This window comes from Ranitomeya imitator, chromosome 5 (genome assembly GCF_032444005.1).
Source record: "Ranitomeya imitator isolate aRanImi1 chromosome 5, aRanImi1.pri, whole genome shotgun sequence".
NCBI classification, from domain to species: Eukaryota; Metazoa; Chordata; class Amphibia; order Anura; family Dendrobatidae; genus Ranitomeya; species Ranitomeya imitator.
The window spans coordinates 191,812,775-191,822,478 of NC_091286.1; the positions used below are offsets into that span (position 1 = coordinate 191,812,775).

General features: G+C 42.9%; 1 protein-coding gene across 2 annotated transcripts in view; it reads left to right on the top strand.

The window, feature by feature from the left end:
• The window catches only part of RNASET2 (ribonuclease T2), a 200,511-nt gene extending 191,578 nt beyond the window's left edge, over positions 1–8,933 (top strand). For both annotated transcript variants that reach the window (XM_069769450.1, XM_069769451.1), the window contains exon 10: positions 8,503–8,933. In XM_069769450.1, coding sequence (XP_069625551.1) covers positions 8,503–8,688 — 186 coding nt within the window. In that variant the 3' untranslated portion in view covers positions 8,689–8,933. The remainder of the gene's footprint in view (positions 1–8,502) is intronic.
• The last annotated feature ends 771 nt before the right edge of the window (positions 8,934–9,704 follow it).

Below are 9,704 nucleotides of genomic sequence, written 5' to 3' on the forward strand. Positions count from 1 at the left end.
ATCTGTTGATCCTCCTGCCCCGGTTTTGGTGGAGGGGGAGTTGGAGTATATTGTGGAGAAGATTTTGGATTCTCGTGTTTCAAGACGGAAACTCCAGTATCTGGTTAAGTGGAAGGGTTATGCTCAGGAAGATAATTCCTGGGTCTTTGCCTCTGATGTCCATGCTCCCGATCTTGTTCGTGCCTTTCATGTGGCTCATCCTGGTCGTCCTGGGGGCTCTGGTGAGGGTTCGGTGACCCCTCCTCAAGGGGGGGGTACTGTTGTGAATTCTGTGGTAGAGCTCCCTCCTGTGGTCACAAGTGGTACTTCGGCTGATTCTCTCTATGAGCTTCCGTTGGTGGAGGAGAGTGGTACTGCGGCTTCTGAGTTTCCTTCCTCAGGTGATGTGGGGAAGTCGTTAGGTGCTGCTCTATTTAACTCCACCTAGTGCTTTGATCTTGGCCTCCAGTCAATGTTCTAGTATAGGACTTGCTTCCTCCTGGATCGTTCCTGTGGCCTGCTGCTCTGCATAGCTAAGTTCCGCTTTTGTTATTTTGTTTGCTGTTTTTTTCTGTCCGGCTTGCTTATTTGGTTTTTCTTGCTTGCTGGAAGCTCTGGGACGCAGAGGGTGTACCTCCGTGCCGTTAGTCGGTACGGAGGGTCTTTTTGCCCCCTTTGCGTGGTTGTTTGTAGGGTTTTGTGTTGACCGCAAAGTTACCTTTCCTATCCTCGCTCTGTTCAGAAAGTCGGGCCTCACTTTGCTAAATCTATTTCATCTCTACGTTTGTCTTTTCATCTTAACTCACAGTCATTATATGTGGGGGCTGCCTTTTCCTTTGGGGTATTTCTCTGAGGCAAGGTAGGCTTATTTTCTATCTTCAGGCTAGCTAGTTTCTCAGGCTGTGCCGAGTTGCATAGGGAGCGTTAGGCGCAATCCACGGCTGCCTCTAGTGTGGTTGGAGAGGATTAGGGATTGCGGTCAGCAGAGTTCCCACGTCTCAGAGCTCGTTCTATGTTTTTGGGTTATTGTCAGGTCACTGTATGTGCTCTGACTTCTATGTCCATTGTGGTACTGAATTACCTTATCATAACAGATGTCTTCTGGAAGCCGGCGGCTGTGGCTGCAGCTCTCACTGTGCTTACTATAAGAGAAATGAACATTCATTTATTTTTAGCAGTGGCCCAGGCTTTAGCTACAGCTGCCGCCTCCTGCCTCTGTGACCCGCTGCTACGCCGCTCCCCCTCCCCACCCACCGTCTTTCTGGGACAATGACTCATGTATAAGCCAAGGGGGACATTTTCAGTACACAAAAAATGTGCTGAAAATCTCTGCTTATACACTAGTATATACGGTAGGTCATACATTCACACGGCTCTCAAGTGGATCATTGGGTTTTTGCTTACTGCTTAATGTTCATAACTTCCATAAACTACAGTGGATAGATTCACAGACAAGGACGGCCACCTGTCTAATTTACATACTACTTTCCAGTTTATCAAATGAGAGATCCCATTCTCCTGATGTATGACGCATCCAGAGATGTCTGCACAGGCACCATTAGTACTTGTCAGATTCTGCCACTCAGCTGAAATTATAAAAAACGAAAAATTAATATACCGTGTATACTCGAGTATAAGCCGATATTTTCAGCCCAAATTTTTGTGCATTGTGCATTTTGATGTGCAGTAACTTGCTGTTTTGTGACATATAACACAGTTGTGTGCAAAGGTTTTGAGATTGACACAAATTTGGGTTTTCACAAGCTTTGCTTCTTCGGTGTATTTTGATCTTTTAGTTTGATTTTTTTTTTTTATATGGACACTGAAGTACAATTTTATAATCATTTTATCTGTTTTTAAATTTTATTTGCATGTACCCTAAGGTTATGCAAAGACTCTGGCATGCAGGATATCAGCTTTTGGGCCAAATCCTGACTGATGACAACCCATTCTTGACAGATCAGTTCTTGGAGTTTATCTTAATATCTGTGTTAGTCTGACCACCTGCTTTTTGAGAAGTGACAACAGGTTCTCAATGGGATTGAGATCTGAGGAGTATTCTAGCCATTGACCCAAAATGTTCAATGTTTTATTCACTGAGCCACTTGGTTATCACTTTATCCTTAATACATTTTCACAGTGAACTGCGGTGAACTCACTGAGCTGAACTGAGTTGAAGTCACTGAACTGAGTGCTGCACCGTGAGACTTTTTTCACTTTGATGACATCACCACTGGTCACTGATGCTGCGCACGCAGCAGGGAATTGCTCAGTGGTTTTCGTCCTGGACGGTCGCATCTTGGCACTGTCCAAGTTAAAAACTATTTAATGCAGACATGGATTATGGCAGAATGATGGACAGGTGAGGGATATTGTTTTTTTTTTGTTTTATTACAGGAGACGAGGGCTTCAGTGGAATGGGCATTTGGTGAGTATAACTGTGTTTGTTATTTTTAAATATAAAAGTAAGTGTTTTGTTTTTATTTCAAACAAAAGACTTTATACTGTGTGTTTTATTTACAATGCAACTATAGGATTAGTAATGGTTAGGCGTCTTATAGACTCTTCTCCATTAATAACCTGTAGGCTTGATGACACTAGGAATTTAAGGGCCCCATACTGGCAAAATTCTCAGGGCCCCCTTGAGACTCCACCCAGGCTCCACCGCTCGAACTGTCCACAGCCCCACTGCGCTCTCTTTGAAAAACTCCACTTTTCACCAGTGACATTAACAATTCCCATCACCAGATCACACATATAGTCAGCAGCTTTTGTTTTGGCTGAAAGATTTTTTTTAAGCCGCCACCCCGACAAGGTAGACTCTTTTGGCCGAGCACTACTCTAATCTATCCTATTCATCATTTGTTAAAATATCCAATATAATTTTGGTATATTTTTATTTTTTTTTCAATTTTCAAAATGGCCAATAATGTCACGTACAAGGGACAAATACCACCGCACCATGACCAGACCCCATATTACCACCACATAGTGACCTATAATGCCACATACAAGGAACAAATACCACCACACCATGTCCAGACCACATATTACCACCACATTGTGACCAAATAACAGCACATACAAGGAACAAATACCACCACACCATGGCCAGACAACATATTACCACCACATAGTGACTGAATATTACAATACTTCTACACTACACCAGATGAAGAAAAAAAGTCAACATACTGTCACGCTCTACAGTAACAGTATTGCCCCGCTCATTTAAAACAGTATCCTCAAAAAATAAAAAATACATGACTGCAGTAATATTATCCCTTAAAGGGAACCTGTCACCCCCAACATCGAAGATGAGCTAAGCCCACCAGCATCAGGGGCTTATTTACAGCATGCTGGGATGCTGTAGATAAGCCCCTGATGTATCCTGAAAGATGAGAAAGAGCTTAGATTATACTCACCCAGGGGCGGTCCCGCTGCGGTCCGGTCCGATGGGGGTTGCCATCTGGGGCGGGGCCTCCCATCTTGTTACGATGATGTCCTCTTGTATTCATGCTGCGGCTCCGGCGCAGGCATACTTTGTCTGCCCTGTTGAGGGCAGAGCAAAGTACTGCAGTGCACAGGTGCCGGGAAAGGTCAGTGAGGCCCGGCGCCTGCGCACTGCAGTACTAAACTCTGCCCTCAACAGGGCAGACAAAGTATGCCTGCGCCGGAGCCGCAGTGTGAAGACAAGAAGAGGACGTCATCCTATGAAGATAGGAGGCTCCGGACCGCGACGCCCTTCGGATTGGACCGCCCTTCTCTCCCTCCCCCTCCCCGGTGAGTATAATCTAACCTCTTTTTCTCATCTTTCAGGATACATCAGGGGCTTTTCTACAGCATTACAGAACACTGTAGATAAGCCCCAGATGCTGGTAGGCTTAGCTCATCTTCGATTTTGGGGCTGACAGGCTCCCTTTAATTATCCCCTTTGGTAATAATATTCCCCATCCTGACCCCCATGTGTCTCATTCCTGGCTCCAAATGTGCTCCCATCCTGGCCCCATATGTTCTCCCATCCTGCCCTCATCATTATCTGATCCTGCCCCATGATCCTGCTCCATCTGTTCCATGATCCTGCCCCATCTGTTTCCATTCTATCCATTGTGCACCATATGTCTCCATCCTGTCCCATGAGCCTGCACCATGTGTCTCCATCCTGCCCCATGATCCTGCCCCATGATCCTGCCCCATCTGTCTCTATCCTGCCCCATGATCTTGCCCCGTGTCTCCATTCTTTCCCCGTCTCCATTCTTGCCCTTTGTGTCTCCATTCTTGCCCCCTGTGTCTCCATTCTTGCCCCGTGTCTCCCATCCTGCCCCCGTGTCTCCCATCCTGCCCTCGTGTCTCCCATCCTGCCTCCCTGCCTCGTTCAGTAAAAATAAAAAAAACCTTTCTCCGTATCTTACCACGCTCCTGCGGCGAAGTTCCCTTAACGCAGTTGAAGCGCACACTCGCCAGCGAATGACAATGAGGGGTGTAGTGAACATTTTGAACCCACAGGTATGACACAGAATTGATATTAGGCTGTCATATTGAATATGTTATTAGTGTTGAGCGCAAGTGCTTGCTACTACAGTATGCATCTGGTGCTCCGGTGACGTGCTCTAGTCTCTAGTCATGCTCTAGTAGGCTAATGAGCGTAGTATTTCATGATAGTGGTAAAATTTCTTTGATATGACTTGCAATTATTTATCAAAAAATTGGCAATTTGCATTATTTTTTGTGTGCCCTTAAATTTAGCATTTTTTAAACTTTGATTTTTTTATGCCCTTAAATCAGTGTTATATCACTCAAAATCTATCTATATAATTGTCTAAGGGTCACTTCCGTCTGTCTTTCTGTCTGTCTGTAATTGGGACCAATCAGCGACGGGCACAGTCTGGCCATGAAATCGCTCCTTCCTACTATCCGTCAGTGCCCCCTCCCTCCATACTCCCCTCCAGTCAGCGCTTACATAGGGTTAATGGCTGCGTTACACCGCGATGTAACACAGTCCGTTAACGCTGCTATTAACCCTGTGTGACCAACTTTTTACTATTGATGCTGCCTATACAGCATCAATAGTAAAAAGATCGAATGTTAAAAATAATAAAAAAATCGTTATATTCTCACCTTCAGGCGCCTTTCCCGCTCCTCGCGACGCTCCGGTCCATACATTGCGGTCTCGCGAGATGATTACGTAGCGGTCTCGCGAGACCTCTACATCATTATCTCGCGAGACTGCAATGCATTCTTGGGACCGGAGCGTCGTGAGGAGCAACGCTAAACGCCTGGGCTGCGTCCAGGGGCCGCCGGAAGGTGAGCATATAACTATTTTTTATATTAATTCTTTTTTTTAACAGGGATATGGTGCCCACATTGCTATATACTACGTGGGCTGTGTTATATACTGCATAGGCTCTGTTATATGTTACCTTTCTGTGTTATATACTATGTGGGCTGTGCTATATACTACGTGGCTGGGCAATATACTACGTGGCTGTGTTATATACTGCGTGAGCTGTGTTATATACTAAGTGGCTGTGCTATATATTATGTAGCTGTGCAATATACGTGGCTGGGCAATATACTACGTGGCTGTGTTATATACTACATGGGCTGTGCTATATATTACGTGGCTGTGCAATATATTACGTGGCTGTGTTATATACTACGTGGGCAGTGCTATATACTACGTAGCTGTGCAATATATGTGGCTGTGCAATATATTACGTGGCTGTGTTATATACTACGTGGGCAGTGCTATATACTACGTAGCTGTGCAATATACTATGTGGCTGTGTTATACTATGTGGGCAGTGCTATATACTACGTAGCTGTGCAATATACGTGGCTGTGCTATATACTATGTGGTTGTGTTATATACTACGTGGGCTGTTATATACTATGGGCGATGCTATATACTACGTGAGCTTTGCTATATACTATGTGGGCTGTGCTATATACTACGTGGCTGTGCTATATACTACGTGGGCTATGTTATATGCTACGTGGGCTGTTATATACTACGTGGCTGTGCTATATGCTACGTGGCTGTGCTATATGCTACGTGGGCTGTGTTATATGCTACTTGGCTGTGCTATATTTCTCTGCTGTCTGTGCATCATGAATCGTGGTATGTGTTAAAGAGGGGGGCCCACTGAGATTCTTTCGCCCGGGGCCCTCAAAATCCTGGAGCAGGCCCTGGCTTCACTGATTGTTTGTGGCCGGGCGTGACCAATCAGCGACAGGCGCAGTCCGGCCATGAATTGGCGCAGAATTTGAACCACGCTTCGCTAATTGGTCGCGCCCGGACAGCTGAATCATGTGTATAAATTGCATTATTCTGAAATCTTCATAAATAAACTACATACATATTCTAGAATACCCGATGCGTTAGAATCGGGCCACCATCTAGTATTTAATAAATAACATTTGCCACATGTCTACTTTACATCAGCACAAATTTGGAAACATTGTTTTTGCTAGGAAGCTAGAATGGTTAAAAGCTGACCTGCGATTTTTCATTTTTCCAACAAAATTTAGAAAACCATTTTTTTAGGGACCACATCACATTTGAAGTGACTGTGAGGGGCCTATATGACAGAAAGTACCCAAAGTGACACCAGTCTAAAAACTGCACCACTTAAGGTGTTCAAAACCACATTCAAGAAGTTTATTAACTCTTCAGTTGCTTCACGAGAACTGAAGCAATGTGCAAGGAAAAATGAACATTTAACTTTTTCCCACAAAAATGTTACTTTACTGCCAAATATTTCATTTTCACAAGGATAACAGAGGAAAATGTTTTATAAAAATTGTTGGGCAATTTCTCCTGAATACGCAGATACCCTATATGTGGTGGAAAACTACTGTTTGGTTGCACAGCAGGGCTGCGAATGGAAGGAGCACCATTAGAGTTTTGGAATGCAAAATTAGCTGGAATAGATAGCAGATACAATGTTGCATTTGGAAGGCCCCTGATGTGCCTAAATAGTGGAAAATGCCAACAAGTGCACCATTTTGGAAAGTAAAGCCTTCAAAGAACTTATGTAGATGTGTGGTGACCTCATTTTGGAAGCCACACCCCTCAAGGATTTTATCCAGTGGTATAGTGAACATTTTGAACCCACAGGTATGACACAGAATTTGATAAAATTAGGCTGTCGTATTGAATATGTTGTCATTAGTGTTGAGCGCAAGTGCTCTCTACTACAGTTTGCATCTGGTGCTCGGGTGACATTCTCTAGTCCCTGCCCTGCATATTTCACGGCTGTTAGACATCCCTCCCCCCCCAAAAAAACCATACGGAGATCCTCTATACTCCATGCATACCCGATGCAAGCTCCAGTAGCGAGCACTTGCTCTTAACACCTGCCGTCATATCATCATCATTTTTTTTTATTAACTTTTGAAAAGACCCCAATTCTAACTCCACCCCTAACACAACCCTAACCACAACTCTAAACCTAACACAATCCTAACTGCAAAGAATGGGAAAAAAATATTTTTTTTATTTTAGAATTTTTATGTAGCTAATGAAGTGACAAAGGGGGATTTGATTTACTATTTTTTTTCTTTTGATCACTGTGATAGGGTCTATCGCAGTGTTCAAAAGGAACCAATAGGAAAAATTCCCTATTGTTGCCAGGTACCGGCCGGCAGATATCAGCGGGACCACTGCGTATGTGCGTGCCATTTTTTTCCAGCAAGATGATGTGGAGGGCCGGGGGATGGCGGAGGTATCGATGGGGCTCAGGGGACACCGTTTCTCTCTTCTCTGATATGTTAGATCATATCAGGAGAAAGAAATTAATTTTATATCAGACATTTTTTTCTGTGTGATCGCCTCCATTATTCGATGAATAACAGCAATCACGTGACAGGGGACTTTAAAAAATCATCCCTGATGTTCCAAAGCTGGGGGGGGAGGGCGCTATACCCTTATTTCTCAGTGCTGTTAAAAAGCGGCACTGAGGAATAATTACCCTTAACTGTCGCCGTTAAAGGGGTACCCAACAAATAGGCTCTCTTTGCATGTGTTATGACTTTCAAACAGCCGTGATACATGCAGCTGCGGTGCCAAACAGCTGATTATCGGGAGCGGTCCAGGTATCAGGGTTCCCGATGCAGCTATTTGGTAAGTGCTATAGCTATTCAGATAAGGAGTTATCAGCTTTTCGATCATCCTGAGTTAAAATCCAAAGTTTCAAAACTCAAAAAAAATAACACATTCCTGGGAATGAGTGTAGTCTTAAGTGTTTTGAACTGTTCTGTTAATCATAGTACACAGTTATTTCATCCACTGTATATTAATTTTTTTTAAAGTTTTTAATCAGTCTTTTTTCAAGAAGTTTTTGCTGTGTACATTCTGTGCACATAAAACTAGAAAATCCATGTTCCCAAAGTAATAAGTAGATGTGCCTGCTTTGACAGGCATAGGCATTAGGTTTTCCTTACTGGTTGATTCATGGGTACAGTTTATAAAACAACTGTAATTGAATATCTTTTTTAATTAATTTGTAATTGACCTTTCAGGGTGAAGACGTACAAACTCTTGGACAAATTGAATTATGTTTTACGAAAGATTTTAAGATGGAAAACTGTACAGAAACTGAAGAGATTGAAGACAACCCACAAGTTAAATCAGAATCCTCTTATGTGCCATTTCATGTTTGTGACAATAACTTATTTACCATTTATCCACCTGCAGAATTATTATAGACTGCTATAAAACTAGCAGTAAAAGGTATATATTTTCGTTTTTTAGCTTCTTATGATTTAAAATTCTGTTCTAGATTAATTGTTTTTGCACTTAAGAAATTGGTTTATGATTTAAAATTCTATTGTAGATTAATTGTTTTTGTACTTAAGAAATTGGTAGCCTTGCTGTTGGCATTCTATTTTTGTTGCGTCGCTAGTGGTTCATTGATCAGTTAACTAAAAATAAACATGATTTTAAATATTAATTGTCAATTTTTATATTCTCAAAAATCTTGCTTTTCATATTTTCCTGTTTTGAGCCTTTTCCCTTGTAAACTCAACTTTTGTTGGGGAGAGAAATGAGACAGATTAGATGCATTTTCTGTAAGTTTTGCCAACTTAGTGTCTTAGGGACACTACAAAACAGTATTTTGTTCTGGGACAGCTTCTCTCTAACCCTCGGGGAGGTCCTCACTAAATGCAATGCAATGGGCAAGCAGTCTACCCAGGACAAGTGTGTTTCCTCCATGCACTTATGGAATTTTTATTTCAGAGTGCCAGGCGTTCCACCTTCCCACTACTTTGTGGGTGATGGGGAACATGGAAAGCCTGTATTATCCCCAGAGTGGGCATAATCTGTTTCATCAGTGAAGTGAGTGCCTCTGTCACTTTCGCGTACACCATATCTGCAAACCACCTCACTTATCAATTTTTTTGCAGAGATTTTGTCTCATCTTTGGTCACGGTCCAAGCATCAGGCCACTCAGAGAAGAGGTCAATGCATACCAGGGCTTATTCATAAGTACCCACCTTAGGTAGCTATATGTAGTCCACCTGCAGTCTCTGAAATGGGTAATCTGCCCTTGGGGTGCATTTTCTGTGGAACTTGAATAGGCCTACCAGGGCTACAGTGGGGGAAAAAGTATTTAGTCAGCCACTAATTGTGCAAATTCTCCCACTTAAAAAGAGGAGAGACCTGTAATTTCTCAAAATTGAGAAAACAACTCCAGAAAATCACATTGTCTGATTTGGCAAGA